The 20376-nt window shown below is 34.5% G+C and overlaps 3 protein-coding genes across 3 annotated transcripts; 2 read left to right on the forward strand and 1 right to left on the reverse strand.

Annotated features, from left to right (window-relative positions):
• Positions 1-3080: 3080 nt before the first annotated feature.
• LOC139854874 (uncharacterized) lies at positions 3081-4226 on the forward strand. The gene has a single exon (XM_071844149.1). The coding sequence runs from the start codon at positions 3081-3083 to the stop codon at positions 4224-4226; it is 1146 nt and encodes a 381-aa protein (XP_071700250.1).
• A 3915-nt stretch (positions 4227-8141) lies between these two features.
• On the forward strand, positions 8142-8654 carry LOC139854875 (uncharacterized). The gene has a single exon (XM_071844150.1). It carries the CDS (start codon positions 8142-8144, stop codon positions 8652-8654), a length of 513 nt encoding a protein of 170 aa, XP_071700251.1.
• Positions 8655-15413: 6759 nt separating this feature from the next.
• On the reverse strand, positions 15414-16287 carry LOC139855728 (NEDD8-specific protease 1). The gene has a single exon (XM_071844980.1). It carries the CDS (start codon positions 16285-16287, stop codon positions 15616-15618), a length of 672 nt encoding a protein of 223 aa, XP_071701081.1. The 3' UTR covers positions 15414-15615.
• Between the last annotated feature and the right edge of the window lie 4089 nt (positions 16288-20376).

Raw genomic sequence — 20376 nt, forward strand, 5'->3', positions numbered from 1 at the left:
AAATAATGAAACGGAAGAGGTCAATTTATAGCGAAATATCAAACATAGCAATCGAGGCAAATTACGCAGTTAATCAAAAGAAATCTTAATTTCCTTAAATTTCGAAGAATCAAATCTTATTTAGATTATGAAGATTTTCTATTCCTTAAATTACGAAAATCAATCGTTAATACGTCAAGAGTTAAGATGAATCTCTATTCTTCATTTCACTTTTTTACGATAACTTCTCTCATATGCTTCGAAAAATAGGATTGTTTTATCCATATTATTTAACGGTGATAAAATTCTATTTATCAACACATATACGGCATGAAAACATTTTTATTGTTAGTCATGACGACCTCACTCAAATTTCGGGACGAAATTTCTTTAACGGGTAGGTACTGTGATGACCCGGAAATTTCTGACCAAATTTAAACTTAATCTTTGTATGATTAACATTTCCGACACAATTAGCAAAGTCTGTAAAACTGAATCTCAAAATTTTTGAACTATTCAAATACCTTTCGGTTGTTCTCGACGATTCGCGAATAATTATATGTATATAGATACATATACATATATATATATATATATATATATATATATATATATATATATATATATATATATATATATATATATATATATATATATATATATATATATATATACTATAACTTGAAAACATAACAATGTATTAATTGTTTAATACCGTACATTAAACTTATTGTTTAAATATTTATTTGAATATATATGATAAGTTGGAATATTAATTGTATGAATAACTTGCGACGTATATTTAAAACGTGTTTATGAATGTTGAAAATATATATTAACTTGGTCATAAAACGATTTGTTATTATATATATATATCAACAAATAGCGAGACAATGATTTATAGAAGTAAATGACCAAAACACTCGAAAGTTTAAGATATACTTTGAGTGGTATAGTTTAGGGATAATTTAAGGCTATATTTTGACAAAGGTATGTGACACGAAACGTAAAATGCAAGTTTTCTCATCGTACGAAAGGACATTTGAAAAACCGAAACCGGGACATAAGTCGAGTGATGACGTACGAATTATCAGAACAAAAGTTACAAGTCAACTATGCATGTGAATTTAATATAATATATAATTAATTATATAAATTAAATATATTATATATATATAATATAAAATTATGTCGACAAACAAGAAGTTAAAAATTTGTGAGCTGTCCCAGGGTGCCATGCGATCGCATGGCCTTGAAGCACAAATCCCATGCGATCGCATGGGGTACTTTTTCAGAAAAGGTTCTATAAATTGCTCAGTTTTCACACTCTTTCTCCAAATCATATATTACTCCGTATTTATTTTATTTATTATTATTATTATTATTATTATTATTATTATTATTATTATTATTATTATCATTATTATTAAGATTAATATTATTATTAATCTTATTATTATTAATATTATTAATTAGTATTATACATAAAATACTACGACGAGGTTATGAGCGTGTCACTTTCAAAATGGTTTTCAAGCGGGATAGAGCTAAGGAAATTATGGGTTATTGCCAAGGAGGTTATGGGTAATGTTCGGGGGTATATTTGTGAATCAAACGTAGTGTTTATCATCTCCGTTACGTCTACGTACTTTCCTACAATATTGAATCTCAATACTGATACGTAAGCACTCATATCTTATCTTTTATATATTAATTATGTATCCATGTCTAGTGCTCGAGTATATATATTTATATATGCTTGTATGCTAAATTTCATCGTTAAACAGTTTATAATGAATCACTAATTAAATACATATATTACTGGTAAAAGGTATATGATATACATGTTTTTGGAAAGCTGGCGAAAAATCAATAATTTTTCATTTAGATATCGAATAGTTTCGACGAACGGATTAAAAGATATGATCAACTGAATTATGATTGACGTTAATTGAAATTGCTTTTGAATCTGCAATTAAGATTTAAACAACTTGTTTACGAGACTGATAAAGTGAACTTTTATATATTACCAACCGAGTAAATGAATCCTTATATAAAGCACGTCTCGTTTTGTTAAGCAACTGTCAAAATTGACTTTTTGAAATGACTGTGGATAACTATTGTATGTCGATCTCGAGCATTAGGATTGTGATACACTATGACCTGACCTAGCTTGATAGACATTTATTTACCAACATATGTTCTCTAGGTTGAGATCTATGATTATTTGGTAATCCGAGTTTCGGTCACATTACGATGAACAACTTTATGTGCTGCTAAGGTGAGTTTCATTTGCTCCCTTTTTAATTGCTTTTGCAATATACATTTTTGAGCTGAGAATACATGCACTTTATTTAAACGCAATGGATACAAGTACATACTAAATTCTACACCGAGTTTGAACCGAAAATCCCTTAGCTTTGGTAACTAGTAACTGCCGGTTATAAGAACTGGTGGGCGCGAGTAGTTATATATGGATCCATAGGGCTTGATATCCCCGTCCGAGCTAGAGCACTAGCCTTTTAACGGACGTATGCTATTTGAGAAGCGTACACGTTGGTTTACGTGTATTATTAAGATGATTATACAAAGGGTACAAATTATATATACGTTAAGTTTAGTTACCAGGGTGCTCAATTTCGTAGAATAATTTGATAAACGTTTCGGATGAAACAACTGAAATCTTGTGATCCACCTTTATATACAGATTATGCGCAACATTAAAACTATGAACTCACCAACCTTTGTGTTGACACTTGTTAGCATGTTTATTCTCAGGTTTCCTAGAAATCTTCCGCTGTTTGCTTATATGTTAGACAAGCTATGTGCATGAAGTCTTACATGGCATATTTTTCAAGGAAACGTTGCATTCACCAAATCATCACCATGTATCTTATTTTGACTGCATTGTCAACGAAAGTACTATTGTAAACCATTATTTTAGGTGATTGTCTATATGTAGAAATCATCATATGTTGAAAACCTTTGATTTAAATATTCATTTATGGTGTGCCTTTTCAAAAGAATGCAATATTTACAAAACGTATCATATAGAGGTCAAATACCTCGCAATGAAATCGATGAATGACGTGTCCGTCCATATGGATTTGGAGCGATCGTCACAACTCTCTATTCTTGAATTTACTGTTGCCCACGATTTGGCAGTTGTGAATTCATTTTTCAAGAAGCGGGATGCTCAGTTAGCAACTTTTCATAGCGGGGGTCCTAGTACCCAGATTGACTATCTGTTAATTCGCAAATGGGATCTTAGGACTTGTGGAGACTGTAAGGTCCTGACTGCCTTGACATGCTCCTCCCAGCACAGACTGTTGGTCATGGATTTGGTTCTCCAGAGACGGGCCACCAAGAGTGTGAGACAAGTCCAACCTAAGATCTTGTGGAAGAAGTTGAACGGAGAGAAGGCAAAGACCTTTAAAATATCGGTTGTAGGTAGAGTTGATGCAGAATTGGAAATGGTATCCAATGATGACGCAGATCAGATGTGGAACTATCTGGCGTCTACCATTAGAGAGGTAGCCAAGGAAGCCTTAGGTGTGGCTGTAGGTACATCTAGAGGCAATAGGGCTGTTAGAGAGTCATGGTGGTTCAGCGACGAGGTTCAAAGCAAAGTTGCGCTTAAGCAACTAAGGTTTAGGGAGCTCATCACTTGTGGGGAGGGGACTCCGACGGATAGAATTAGGGCGGAAGAGAGATATAAAGAAGCCAAAAGAAAAGCTAAGAAGGCTGTAGCCCAAGCAAAAGATAAGGCATATGAAGATCTATATAAGAAACTTGACTCCAAAGAGGGAGCTAATGATATTTATAGGATAGCCAAAGCTAGGGAACGAAGACGCAAGGATCTTGATAACATCAAGTTCATCAAAAATGAAGCTGGTCAAACTTTAGTAAAGGAAGACGAAATTAGTAAAAGATGGGAAGAGTATTTCTCATCCCTCTTCGTAGGGGGAAGACCAGAGCACCACGAGGACTTACAAGACGCTGATATAGAACAATCCCATAACGACATGGATTGCGAGAGTATTAGCCAAGAGGAAGTAAGATTGGCACTACGAAAGATGGGGAGAAATAAATCAGTGGGACTGGATCAGATCCCTATTGAGGCGTGGCGGTGCCTTGGCGACGCTGGTGTTAAGTGGTTGACTTGCATTTTTAACAAGACGTTTCGAAGCTCTAAAATACCTATGAAATGGAGACTGAGCGAGACTATTCCCATCTATAAGAACTAGGGGGATGCTCAATGTTGTGGTAACTATAGAGGCATAAAATTACTTAGTCATACTATGAAGCTTTGGGAGAAAGTGATTGAGACTAGACTTCGATGCGAAACCAATGTTTCGGAGAACCAATTTGGTTTCATACCAAAGCGCTCTTCGATAGAGGCAATTCATATTATTAGGAACCTTATGGAGAAGTATAGAGAAAAGCAAAAGAACCTAGAGATGATTTTCTTGGACCTGGAAAAGGCCTACGATTGCGTGCCACGAAACTTGATTTGGAAGACCCTTAAGGATAGAAGTATCTTGAGTAGGTTAATTAATGTTATTAGAGATATGTACGAAGGGGCGAAGTCTTGTGTTCGTACACTGGTGGTAAATACTGAAGTCTTCCCAATAGAAGTAGGCCTGCATCAGGGATTGGCCCTTAGCCCTTTTCTATTCGCTTTGATCCTTGATGAACTTTCTCGAGGGATACAAGAGTGCATCCCTTGGTGCCTGATTTTTGCCGATGATATTGTGCTTGTTTCGGATTCTAAAGAGAAGCTTAATAGAAGACTAGAGCAATGGAGGATGGCCTTAGAAAGTAATGGCCTACACATTAGTAGACATAAGACGGAATATCTTAGTTGCGATTTTGATAGGAATGATGATGATCTAAGTGATGGAGTGAACATCTGCATTGGAGACCAAATCTAGCATCCACAAACTTCGTTTAGATACCTGGGCTCGGTGCTCCACAAATTGGGGAGGATAGATGAAGACGTGTCACACCGAATTAAGGTAGGGTGAGTGAAGTGGAGAGCAGCGACTGGAGTCTTATGCGACAAGAAGATCCCCCTTAAGCTGAAAGGAAAATTCTTCAAGGTGGCAATTAGACCTGCCATGTTATACAGATCGGAGTGTTGGCCAACGACGAAAGCACAAGAGAGGAGGATGGATGTGGCAGAGATGAGGATGCTTAGGTGGACATGTGGTAAAACCATGTTAGATATGATTCCAAATAGTGTTTTTAGGGAGAACCTGAAAGTTAGAAGCATCATCGACAAGCTTAGAGAAGAACGGCTTCGATGCTTTGGGCATGTGAGAAGATGTGATGACCCGGAAATTTCTGACCAAATTTAAACTTAATCTTTGTATGATTAACATTTCCGACACGATAAGCAAAATCTGTAAAACTGAATCTCAAAATTTTTAATCTATTCAAATACCTTTCGGTTGTTCTCGACGATTCGCGAACAATTATATGTAAATAGATACATATATACTATAGCTTGAAAAGGTAACAATGTATTAATTGTTTGATACCGTACATTAAACTTATTGGTTTAAATATCTATTTGAACATATATGATAAGTTGGAATTGTAATTGTATGAATAACTTGCGATGTGTACTTAAAACGTGTTTATGATTATTAACTTGGTTATTAAACGTTTTGATTTAAAACAATATTATTAAATTTACTTTGATAGATAACGAGACGATGATTTATAGAAGTAAATGACCAAAACACTCGAATGTATAAGTTATATTTTGAGTGATATAATTTATGGATAGTTAAGTCTATATTTTGACAAATGTACGAGTCACGAAAGGTAAAGTGCCAGTTTTCTCAGTGTACGTAAGGACGTTCGAAAAACCGAAACCGGGACATAAGTCATGTGACAACGTACGACTTATCGGAACAAAAATTACAAATCAACTATGCACGTGAATTTAATATAATATATAATTAATTATATAAATTATATTTATATTTATTTAATATGTCGATAAACTAGAAGTTAAAACAGATGTGAGCTGGATTTACGGGCCATGCGATCGCATGGCATTTACCTACAAAACCCATGCGATCGCATGGGGTCAGATTTCAGGAAAAGTCTATAAATTCGATCGAGTTCTGGCATAATGCACACACACATATCCATCTATATTACACTGTATTATATTTATAATTTATATTATTATTATTATTATTAATATTAAGATTATTAATATTAAACTTATTATTATTATTATTATTATTATTATTATTATTATTATTATTATTATTATTATTATTATTATTATTATTATTATTATTATTATTATTATTATTATTAATATTAATACATAAAATACTACGACGAGGTTATGAGCGTGTCACTTTCAAAACGAGTTTACGAGCAAGCTAAAGCTAAGGAAATTATGGGTTATTGCCAAGGAGGTTATGGGTAATGTTCGGGGGTATATTTATGAATCAAACCTAGTATTTATCATCTCCGTTACGTCTACATACTTTTCTACAATATTGAATCTCAATATTAATACGTAAGCATTTATATTTTATATTTTATAAATTAATAGTGTATACATAAGAGTGCTCGAGTGTATATATTTATACATGCTTGTATACTAAATTTCGTCGTTAAACAGTTTATAATGAATCACGAATTAAATACATATATTACTGGTAAAAGGTATATGATATACATGTTTTCGGAAAGCTGGCGAAAAATCAATAACTTTTCATTTAGATATCGGATAGTTTCGAAGAACGAATCAAAAGATATGGTCAACTGAATTATAATTGACGTTAATTGAAATTACTTTTGAATCTGCAATTAGGATTTAAACAACTTGTTTACGAGATTGATAAAATGGATTTTTGAATATTACCAGCTGAGTAAATGAATCCTTATATAAAACACGTCTCGTTTGGTTAAACAACTGTCAAAATTGACTTTTTGAAACGACTTTGGATAACTTTTGTGTGTCGATCTCGAGCATTAGGATTGTGATACACTATGACCTGACCTAGCTTGATAGACATTTATTGACCAACATATGTTCTCTAGGTTGAGATCTACGATTATTTGATATACCGAGTTTCGGTCACATTTTGGTGAACAACTTTATATGCTGCTAAGGTGAGTTTCATTTGCTCCCTTTTTAATTGCTTTTGCAATATATATTTTTGGGCTGAGAATACATGCACTTTATTTTAAACGCAATGGATACAAGTACAAACTAAATTCTACGCTGAGTTTAAACCGAAAATCCCTTAGCTTTGGTAACTAGTAACTGCCAGTGCATAGGATATGGACTGGTGGACGCGAATAACAGTATATGGATCCATAGGGCTTGACATCCCCGTCCGAGCTAGAGCGCTAGCCTTTTAACGGACGTGTGTTATTTGAGTTTAGGACACGTTGGTTTGCGTGTATTAAAACGAATGGGGTATTTATCATTATAACGTTAAAGCTTAGTTACCAGGGTGCTCTGTTATGTAGAATCTATTGATAAACGTTTCTGGATAAAACAACTGAAATCTTGTGATCCACTTTTATATACAGATTATGCGAAACACTAAAACTATGAACTCACCAACCTTTGTGTTGACACTTGTTAGCATGTTTATTCTTAGGTTCCCTAGAAGTCTTCCGCTGTTTGCTTAGATGTTAGACAAGCTATGTGCATGGAGTCTTACATGACATATTTTTCAAGGAAACGTTGCATTCACCAAATCATCACCATGTATCTTATTTTGACTGCATTGTGAACGGAAATACTGTTGTAAACTATTATTTATGGTGATTGTCTATATGTAGAAATCATCAGATGTCGAAAACCTTTGATTTAAATAATCATTTATGGTGTGCCTTTTCAAAAGAATGCAATGTTTATAAAACGTATCATATAGAGGTCAAATACCTCGCAATGAAATCAATGAATGACGTGTTCGTCCATATGGTTTTGGAGCGATCGTCACAGAAGACGACCTCCTACTGCCCCTGTTAGGAGGGTCGAGGCACTTACGGTTGACGGTGTACGGATAAGGGGTATACCTACGCGTAGGTGGGAGGATAGAATAAAGCTCGACTTGAAGGATCTTTTATTGACCGAGGACATGACCTAGGGCTGAGTGAAGCACAGACTGTTGGTCATGGATTTGGTTCTCCAGAGACGGGCCACCAAGAGTGTGAGACAAGTCCAACCTAAGATCTTGTGGAAGAAGTTGAACGGAGAGAAGGCAAAGACCTTTAAAATATCGGTTGTAGGTAGAGTTGATGCAGAATTGGAAATGGTATCCAATGATGACGCAGATCAGATGTGGAACTATCTGGCGTCTACCATTAGAGAGGTAGCCAAGGAAGCCTTAGGTGTGGCTGTAGGTACATCTAGAGGTAATAGGGCTGTTAGAGAATCATGGTGGTTCAGCGACGAGGTTCAAAGCAAAGTTGCGCTTAAGCAACTAAGGTTTAGGGAGCTCATCACTTGTGGGGAGGGGACTCCGACGGATAGAATTAGGGTGGAAGAGAGATATAAAGAAGCCAAAAGAGAAGCTAAGAAGGCTGTAGCCCAAGCAAAAGATAAGGCATATGAAGATCTGTATAAGAAACTTGACTCCAAAGAGGGAGCTAATGATATTTACAGGATAGCCAAAGCTAGGGAATGAAGACGCAAGGATCTTGATAACATCAAGTTCATCAAAAATGAAGCTGGTCAAACTTTAGTAAAGGAAGACGAAATTAGTAAAAGATGGGAAGAGTATTTCTCATCCCTCTTCGTAGGGGGAAGACCAGAGCACCACGAGGACTTATAAGACGCTGATATAGAACAATCCCATAACGACATGGATTGCGAGAGTATTAGCCAAGAGGAAGTAAGATTGGCACTACGAAAGATGGGGAGAAATAAATCAGTGGGACTGGATCAGATCCCTATTGAGGCGTGGCAGTGCCTTGGCGACGCTGGTGTTAAGTGGTTGACTTGCCTTTTTAACAAGACGTTTCGAAGCTCTAAAATACCTATGAAATGGAGACTGAGCGAGACTATTCCCATCTATAAGAACTAGGGGGATGCTCAATGTTGCGGTAACTATAGAGGCATAAAATTACTTAGTCATACTATGAAGCTTTGGGAGAAAGTGATTGAGACTAGACTTCGACGCGAAACCAATGTTTCGGAGAACCAATTTGGTTTCATACCAAAGCACTCTTCGATAGAGGCAATTCATATTATTAGGAACCTTATGGAGAAGTATAGAGAAAAGCAAAAGAACCTAGAGATGATTTTCTTGGACCTGGAAAAGGCCTACGATTGCGTGCCACGAAACTTGATTTGGAAGACCCTTAAGGATAGAAGTATCTCGAGTAGGTTAATTAATGTTATTAGAGATATGTACGAAGGGGCGAAGTCTTGTGTTCGTACACTGGTGGGAAATACTGAAGTCTTCCCAATAGAAGTAGGCCTGCATCAGGGATCGGCCCTTAGCCCTTTTCTATTCGCTTTGATCCTTAATGAACTTTCTCGAGGGATACAAGAGTGCATCCCTTGGTGCCTGATTTTTGCCGATGATATTGTGCTTGTTTCGGATTCTAAAGAGAAGCTTAATAGAAGACTAGAGCAATGGAGGATGGCCTTAGAAAGTAATGGCCTACACATTAGTAGACATAAGACGGAATATCTTAGTTGCGATTTTGATAGGAATGATGATGATCTAAGTGATGGAGTGAACATCTGCATTGGAGACCAAATATAGCATCCACAAACTTCGTTTAGATACCTGGGCTCGGTGCTCCACAAATTAGGGAGGATAGATGAAGACGTGTCACACCGAATTAAGGTAGGGTGAGTGAAGTGGAGAGCAGCGACTGGAGTCTTATGCGACAAGAAGATCCCCCTTAAGCTGAAAGGGAAATTCTTCAAGGTGGCAATTAGACCTGCCATGTTATACAGATCAGAGTGTTGGCCAACGACGAAAGCACAAGAGAGGAGGATGGATGTGGCAGAGATGAGGATGCTTAGGTGGACATGTGGTAAAACCATGTTAGATATGATTCCAAATAGTGTTTTTAGGGAGAACCTGAAAGTTAGAAGCATCATCGACAAGCTTAGAGAAGAACGGCTTCGATGGTTTGGGCATGTGAGAAGATGTGATGACCCGGAAATTTCTGACCAAATTTAAACTTAATCTTTGTATGATTAACATTTCCGACACGATAAGCAAAGTCTGTAAAACTGAATCTCAAAATTTTTAAACTATTCAAATACCTTTCGGTTGTTCTCGACGATTCGCGAACAATTATATGTAAATAGATACATATATACTATAACTTGAAAAGGTAACAATGTATTAATTGTTTGATATCGTACATTAAACTTATTGGTTTAAATATCTATTTGAACATATATGATAAGTTGGAATTGTAATTGTATGAATAACTTGCGATGTGTACTTAAAACGTGTTTATGATTATTAACTTGGTTATTAAACTTTTTGATTTAAAACAATATTATTAAATTTACTTTGATAGATAACGAGACGATGATTTATAGAAGTAAATGACCAAAACACTCGAATGTATAAGTTATATTTCGAGTGATATAATTTATGGATAGTTAAGTCTATATTTTGACAAATGTACGAGTCACGAAAGGTAAAGTGCCAGTTTTCTCAGTGTACGTAAGGACGTTCGAAAAACCAAAACCGGGACATAAGTCATGTGACAACGTACGACTTATCGGAACAAAAATTACAAATTAACTATGCACGTGAATTTAATATAATATATAATTAATTATATAAATTATATAAATTATATTTATATTTATTTAATATGTCGATAAACTAGAAGTTAAAACAGATGTGAGCTGGATTTACGGGCCATGCGATCGCATGGCATTTACCTACAAAACCCATGCGATCGCATGGGGTCAGATTTCAGGAAAAGTCTATAAATTCGATCGAGTTCTGGCATAATGCACACACACATATCCATCTATATTACACTGTATTATATTTATAATTTATATTATTATTATTATTATTAATATTAAGATTATTAATATTAAACTTATTATTATTATTATTATTATTATTATTATTATTATTATTATTATTATTATTATTATTATTATTATTATTATTATTATTATTATTAATATTAATACATAAAATACTACGACGAGGTTATGAGCGTGTCACTTTCAAAACGAGTTTACGAGCAAGCTAAAGCTAAGGAAATTGTGGGTTATTGCCAAGGAGGTTATGGGTAATGTTCTGGGGTATATTTATGAATCAAACCTAGTGTTTATCATCTCCGTTACGTCTACATACTTTTCTACAATATTGAATCTCAATATTAATACGTAAGCATTTATAGTTTATATTTTATAAATTAATAGTGTATACATACTAGTGCTCGAGTGTATATATTTATACATGCTTGTATACTAAATTTCGTCGTTAAACAGTTTATAATGAATCACGAATTAAATACATATATTACTGGTAAAAGGTATATGATATACATGTTTTCGGAAAGCTGGCGAAAAATCAATAACTTTTCATTTAGATATCGGATAGTTTCGAAGAACGAATCAAAAGATATGGTCAACTGAATTATAATTGACGTTAATTGAAATTACTTTTGAATCTGCAATTAGGATTTAAACAACTTGTTTACGAGATTGATAAAATGGATTTTTGAATATTACCAGCTGAGTAAATGAATCCTTATATAAAACACGTCTCGTTTGGTTAAACAACTGTCAAAATTGACTTTTTGAAACGACTTTGGATAACTTTTGTGTGTCGATCTCGAGCATTAGGATTGTGATACACTATGACCTGACCTAGCTTGATAGACATTTATTGACCAACATATGTTCTCTAGGTTGAGATCTACGATTATTTGATATACCGAGTTTCGGTCACATTTTGGTGAACAACTTTATATGCTGCTAAGGTGAGTTTCATTTGCTCCCTTTTTAATTGCTTTTGCAATATATATTTTTGGGCTGAGAATACATGCACTTTATTTTAAACGCAATGGATACAAGTACAAACTAAATTCTACGCTGAGTTTAAACCGAAAATCCCTTAGCTTTGGTAACTAGTAACTGCCAGTGCATAGGATATGGACTGGTGGACGCGAATAACAGTATATGGATCCATAGGGCTTGACATCCCCGTCCGAGCTAGAGCGCTAGCCTTTTAACGGACGTGTGTTATTTGAGTTTAGGACACGTTGGTTTGCGTGTATTAAAACGAATGGGGTATTTATCATTATAACGTTAAAGCTTAGTTACCAGGGTGCTCTGTTATGTAGAATCTATTGATAAACGTTTCTGGATGAAACAACTGAAATCTTGTGATCCACTTTTATATACAGATTATGCGAAACACTAAAACTATGAACTCACCAACCTTTGTGTTGACACTTGTTAGCATGTTTATTCTTAGGTTCCCTAGAAGTCTTTCGCTGTTTGCTTAGATGTTAGACAAGCTATGTGCATGGAGTCTTACATGACATATTTTTCAAGGAAACGTTGCATTCACCAAATCATCACCATGTATCTTATTTTGACTGCATTGTCAACGGAAATACTGTTGTAAACTATTATTTATGGTGATTGTCTATATGTAGAAATCATCAGATGTCGAAAACCTTTGATTTAAATATTCATTTATGGTGTGCCTTTTCAAAAGAATGCAATGTTTACAAAACGTATCATATAGAGGTCAAATACCTCGCAATGAAATCAATGAATGACGTGTTCGTCCATATGGATTTGGAGCGATCGTCACAGAAGACGACCTCCTACTGCCCCTGTTAGGAGGGTCGAGGCACTTACGGTTGACGGCGTACGGAGAAGGGGTATACCTACGCGTAGGTGGGAGGATAGAATAAAGCTCGACTTGAAGGATCTTTTATTGACCGAGGACATGACCTAGGGCTGAGTGAAGGACTAGAATTAGAATATACGAGTAGGTTGTTTGGTTTGTTTGTGTGTTTGTGGGTCTGTGTGGGTGTCCTCTATCACTATGTTCTTTGTTGGTTTGTTTTTTTTTTTTTTTTTTTTTTTTTTTTTTTATGTTTTCTTTTGTTGTGCGATTTTTTTTTATTTTTATGGACCCATGCTTGGTTTGTGTAGGTTTGGGCGTGTTGGTTTCCCTGTGTTTGTATGGATGTTCGTGTTTGTATGTATGTATTTATGTTTGTTCGCAGGTTAATGTATGTTTGTTTGTTTGGATGTACGATTGTTTGCTTTTCTGCATGCCTTGGATTGTATGTATGTATATTTGCATGTTTGTATATTTATATGTATGTATGTATGTATGGTTCTATGTTTGGATGTATGTATATTTGTATGTATGTATGTTTTCTATCTTTGTATGCGTTCGTAGGTTTTCCCGTATGTAGGAATGCGTGTAGGTAGGTATCTATGATTGTACGTTGGTATGTTTATGTAGGTTTGGGTAGATACGGTTTTATGTATGTTTGTAGGTTTATTTTTTAGATTTGCTTGCTATGATGTGTTTTTATCTGTATGTGGACATAAATGTTTTTTGCCCCTTTAGGGCAGCTTTACTTTATACTCCTTGTGCTCCGAAGAACACTCTAAGGTACTTTTTTTTTTTTTTGATACGACTCTGTTTCGGGAGCCATCAGCAAGCGTCTACTTATTGGCGACTTGACTGTAGCTTAGAGCCTAAATCGAATCCCAGGCAACACTTAAAGCCCATGGAAATTTGTTCCACCATTTTCATGGCGTCGACTTTTCCTTTTTACGAGTTATTTATTTATTTATCAAATTTTTTTTTTTTCATCTTTGTGGCCGGAGGTCCGTTAGAAGCAATCTCTTTATCCGTTGAACATAGAGAGGGAGGACTTTCTCTACCCTTGTGAGTGTTTCACTCGGGGTGGTGAAATGACCTCTCTTTGTCCTAGGGTAGAGGAATGATTGTCTAAGTCCCACCTCCCTTATACGCTACATGTATGGAATTGGGTATTGTTTTTGTTGTATAATTTTTTTTAGGAGAATGATAACCATGACTCTAAAGCTTATGGTCAAGTATTACTGCAATGTTAATATTTTCAATATAAAATTACATATTTTTATAAATAAATTGACCCACTGAATTTAAATATAAAAAATACATTATAATATGAAAAATTAACACTTTACAATAAATCCTTAAATTTAGCCTTCCGTTCTCATATTTTTTAAAAACAAACCTAAGTGCTACAGTTAGAAATTTGTTATTTTTAATCGTAATACAACAATACCTAATACTCAAACGGGTGCGGGTCAATTATTTAATAATCTAATTACATTCATAGGTCAAGTATTCATTATTCAATAATTACATTCATGGGTCAACGATTCAATAATCACATACATTCAACTTTAATAAACTAGATTAATTCGATCTTTTTTGCTGAACAATAATTGTTTCTAATCTAACTGCTAACTAGTGAAATGACTCGTGGAATCACGGATTTGTTTAAACAAAACAGTTTAATGATATGTTTTAAGTATTAATTGAAAGTAAATGTTATAGTTATTTAATTTAATGACCCGTTGAACCACAGTCCGACTAAGAAACCCGTCAGCTAAACATTTCATCAAACACCTAAAATGCATATTAAACAATCCACATTCAATCATAAGAGATAATATTAGTTGTCATTTTATTTTAACAGTGTAAATTAAAATATAAATTTAAAATTAGTTTCCTTCTGCCTAGCTTTTATACTTTCTCGTACTCAATTCAAAATAAATAATTCAAATAATTCAAAATTATTTAATTTTAATAATTAAAATAATTATTAATAAAATTTAATAATATTAATTAATTAATAAAACTTAATTTTAATTTAAAATTATTTAGATTAATGACATTACGCACCATATTTAGATTTTTCTCTTTTGATTTTTTCTTAACAAAAGAATTAACCTAATAATGACATCATCATTATATGATTTTAATATTAACTATAGATAGATTTCAATCTTATATTTACCTAGTTCCATTCAATAAACTTTTGAGTGTGTATTTGCTGGTCGTTAGTGTTATTTGATATTTGACCACCTAGGCCATAATTAACGCAGCTGGTATGCTACCAACACGCCTAACTAGAAGTGTAGCGTGGGCGCTTGGAACACAGGGAAGAGAAATGGTGTGCTCAATTTTGATTGGTCGAATTTATTTATTTTTTAATTTTTATCCACTATTTCATCCAACTTCCAATCATATTTTAACACATCACTCAACACACCACTTCATTATTATTCTTCAGTTTACCAAGATGCCCGCCAAGCACCCCACCCCACCCCTTAACAAGCCACTTTTCACCATCACCATTAAAAAATGGTCTAATAAGTATAGTCCTGATTATTCATTACTAGCTTTAAACAAGGTACTATAGTAGGAATTATTACTCTGAACTGTAAAAACTTATACATACCAAAGACATAACAATTGTAGAGAAGTTCAATAGAGCTCTACCAACATGGTTAAAAACTTTTTTAAAAGACATTACAAAATAATCAATTTGAGTACAATATAGAACCGTGTATAGCTCCAAATCTTCAATTCTTCATAAATCCCAACGCGCAAACACACATCATTTCAATCCTCTTAAATTCTCTATCAACCCCAAAATCCCAACACGCAAACTCGAAACCGTTGACGGAGTAACATTCTCCTTCACACGAGCAAACCATAAATCCCCGTTTCCATGTGCACCGCTATCAAACCAACAACATATCTCTTTCGCAATCACTAAAACATACAAACCACAATCATAACCATTAACTTGTTGCGGGCTACACCCATATTCAATATAACTTGCTTCATCATCACCCAAATACAAAACTAACTTCTCGTAAAGACGTTCTGCGTGATTACTATTAGCACCCCTAAAACTATCATGATGCACGAACACATTGGCGGTTTTCTCATACGCGAGTAAGCTCCAGTGACTGCCACCTTCGGCTAATTCCATGTCATCGTTGTCGTTAATTGGGAAGATGATAAGTTTCTTTGAAGGTAGGTTTAGTGGTTGTAAAAAGTCTTTGAGACTGTCGGTGTCGGGACAGTTCATCGTCCAAAAAGCGATTGAAGGTGGGACCAAAAGGATGTGTTCTGATGGATATGTTGTTGAAAGATAACTCAAATAAAACTCGATGATACGATCATTGAGATAATATGGATTGTTGAGAATGCCTAAATCTGACTGTCTGAGCACAGCATCGTTGTAACTCAAGATTATCTCGTCAGCTGAAGATTTTGGCATGATGCAGTTCTGATATGAAACCTGATTGATTTAAACAAAAAGAATAATAAATCAAGTTTATTTGTTCGTACACATTCTAATCAACGGCTCAAGAATCAAGGTTAAGAGTAAAATTGAAGAGGACAACGTTAACTTTTACCAAATTGATTGCAATATCATGAGTCATGACTAGTGTATAATGTATAACTAGGACTAAAGGTGCCAAACTAGTTATTAATCATATCAGAATTACTTTTGTAATTTTTATATCAAGCACTACATAAACTACGAGTTCTAAGATTTCAGAAGCTACATTTATTATATGTAATTGGAGCCACATATTAGCCAAGTTGACACACACGTTATACAAATAAGCTACATTTATTCTAAGCTTCGTACACACCAGAAGAAAGTTAAATAATCAAACAAATCTAGATAAGAAATTTGTGATACTTAATTCAGTAAGCATGAAGATTTCTCCATTTTAATTATAGCTATAATCTCGATTTTCGCCTAAATCCACTGATAATATTTGAAACCCCAACTCTAATGTTCCCAAATTACACATATTTAATAACTTTGTCAACTTAGGATGGATGAATATACATATGTATAGCTTAGAATATAGCCTCTTACCTCAAAATCTCGAAAGTTTGTATCCTGAAATCTAAATCGACTGATGCTTGTTTTCTCTAGTTTATGTCAAGGTGTTCAAGAATCGTCGTTAAATAATCGTCTGTTTATTGTTTATGCTCCGTAATTTTAGAATTAAAATTAATTGGGTCTTGTAATCTTTATATACTAGTTTAAGACCCCGGATTTTGCGGGCCTATCCGCCTATGAAAATGTATCCATATCAACTTCTTACCCAGGTCAATGGGGATGAAATCAAATTAAGCAACACCTATATTGTTATAGCAAGGGAACATCTAACTCTGAATCAATTTTCTGAACATATAACATTGTCATTAATCAAAGGATGCGACGCTACACTTTTAAAAAGTCAAAAAAGTGTCGTCTATGCTATGAAATAATCGTACTATTTATCACTGGAAATCATTACTTTTGGTACAAATTACAAAGTCAATGTTTCCTCACTGACTTTGTTTGAACTTAATTGCTTTGATCAGTCCCTCAACCCTTCATAGTTCCTTCATAAATTCTTACTTTTAGCTTTATAAATCGACATCAAATTTGCTAGCATCATATATCCGTCATTAGAAGAAAAGAAAAAAGAGAACTCTGTATAAACGGAACCTAACCCCTAATTTTATTCAACTGAAAAAAGGTAAATTGAAACGAACCTTGCAATAAGATGAAAGATGACAAATGACTCACTTGCACTTCATCAGTCGAACAGTCATTCTCGTTATTGTTGCTCTCCAGTAATTTTTGAATCCAACCTGCAAAAAAATTATATATTTATTAAGAATGCAAAACATAATCCGTAATATCACTATAGCCAAACTTACTGTTGCAAAAGCAATACCCGAATAAGTAGCCGTGTATGTACCAAAATCACAGACTAAGTAGTCCAAAAACAAAAATAGATTAGCTTTTAGAAGATTAGAAGACTAACTGACCAGTGTACCCTAAAATTAAGAATGTATTAGCCAACTGATAGCTTAAAAATTCATATCCTTAAATAAACACAATTCTACGACATCCACACACATGTGAGCCACGTGTTCATCAGAACTGCTACTTATATCTAATTGTATGTAATCTGTATCATGAACATATGTTCAAATCTCAGGGAAACTTGATAAAAACGTATCTAACTTGACACAAATTGCTATAAGACCATTTGTATCCCTAGCAACCCACGGGCGTGGGAAGTCTAGTCGGCAAAAAGCAACACCAAATTTATCCGTAGTGGGGCGTTGGTTTGAGGCAGTTAGGAGGCGTTGGTTGGAATCCAAGACCAAAAGCAACGTGTGTTGCTTTTATTTTATTAATTTTATATTAATTTGAAAATATTACTTTTATCCCCTTTTAATACTTACCCAATTATATTTTAAGTTTTTAACACATCATCACAATACTCCTAACCCACACCACTATTATTCCACACTAAAAACCCACACTGCCTAGTCATCAAAAAAGTGCAAAAAGCAACCCACGCCACCGATCAACGCCCCTCCCCACTACAAATGGTCTAATATCTACTGAATTTTCAAACTTACCTTTTAATTTACTAACCTTTTTTATACTTTTCTACTGTATTTATATGTATGTAACCTTAAACTTGTAATCTGGTAATATGTCACATGTTTCGCAAAAGTTAACAAAAATCAAAACTTATGTCACTGGAGTTGTACAACAATAGCATTGTTACCAAAAAGATGGAAACAACTCTAAACAATATGATATTAAAATATTCAAGGTTTGTTAACAAAATTCTCTACCACCAGACACCAGTTGCTGAATTGATAAGCAGTCAGTATTCAATTTTTATTCTTTTGAACAGCAGTTTGGGATCACCCATCGGACTAAACCACCCACGCGTTCATCTCCCGCAGTTGCATACCCCACCCAAACTGCTGCCACCCCCGCTGCCCAAGAAGAAGCCCGGCCCAATCCTAGGGCATGGGTGGTAAAAAAAAACCCCTCCCCTGCCACCGCAACGCGATGTGCGGAAGGTACCCTTAGGTGGAGTTCAAGGGTTAAGGGGCAACCTGTGCAATGATGCACCCACGGAGTCGAAACTCCTGACGTTTGGCTAAAAGAGACAGCGAGACAGACCACTGGTTCAGTTAAGTATTCAACTGTCAATGCAACTCGGATGTACTAACAAATAGTAACATAGAAGAAACTTGTATAAGATAAATTGATTTATACCTAGAAGATGCTCAAATACATCAACATCGAGTGTAGAACTAATAATCTGGACTGTGTCTTTGTATCCGGTTATTATATGTACTCCTAGTACCTGATTCAAGCAACAACATAAACAACAAAATTAGGGCTAATGTTGATGATGAACACAATGCTTGAAAAGAGAGTATTTCTTACAATAACTCTGATTCTTATGCGTTGTATAATAAGAAGAATTAAAACTCGTAATACGACATTCCACCAAATGTGATAGGAACAAGTACGTACTGGTAAGATGGACTGGTTAAGTAGGATTATTAGGTGGCGGTGGATTTTGGATGGAAAATTAGGGTTAATAATTATAATTATTCCAACTTTTTTTTTTTTTCTAGTAAGAAGTAGAAACACTAAAATTTTAATTTTGTTATAATTCAGTAGACTTATAATTACCTTTAGTGGTTTGATTATATTATAATTCAGTAGGTTTATAACTACCTTTAGTGGTTTGATTCTTGATTAAGAATACTAATAATGAAGTGTAAGAACAAAGATGATAATGGAGAGAAAGAAAGAAACACTTTATTTTTTTTTTTTTTTTTTTTTTTTTTTGAAAGGCAATGTTAGTGGTTAGAAGTTAATTCACGAAAATCCCCCCCCGAGACTCGAACCCTGGTCTCCTCGAACACCATGTTAACATGGTGACCAATGAGGCAAAGCCCCATTGGCTAGAAAGAAACACTTTATAAGTGTTAGAAATGGTACAAGTTTAATGCTTGCATTCATGAGTATTTATAGTCTAAAATCTCAATATAAAAATACATACTTTATGTACCAAAATTGACTATTATTATTATTATTATTATTATTATTATTATTATTATTATTATTATTATTATTATTATTATTATAACACTCCCCCTTGGATAGCAATTTTGTAACAACCCAACCCTCGTTTGCCAAAAATACGACAAAAAAAAAAAAAAATTCTGTTTTAATTCATCTGGACGGCATCCAGCCTTTTGGGACGGCGTCCCAATGATCTACCAGGGACTGATCACCGTGCTCATCTAAACCCGCTTCCCACCACTTTCAAACGTAACCCTTTTTACAACATGTCAATATAGATTAAACTAAAAGATTTCCACAATAAAATCGAGTTTTACAACTTCGGGCCCACCTCGGCCGTTTTACGAGTTCCGTTCAAAATACAAGTTTCGACCGTACGAGTTTAATTTCCAAACTACACTAGAGCATGGTGTTTGGAGTTAAACTACCCTCATCTTGGCCAAACTT

This window comes from Rutidosis leptorrhynchoides, chromosome 6, assembly GCF_046630445.1.
Source record: "Rutidosis leptorrhynchoides isolate AG116_Rl617_1_P2 chromosome 6, CSIRO_AGI_Rlap_v1, whole genome shotgun sequence".
NCBI classification, from domain to species: domain Eukaryota; kingdom Viridiplantae; phylum Streptophyta; class Magnoliopsida; order Asterales; family Asteraceae; genus Rutidosis; species Rutidosis leptorrhynchoides.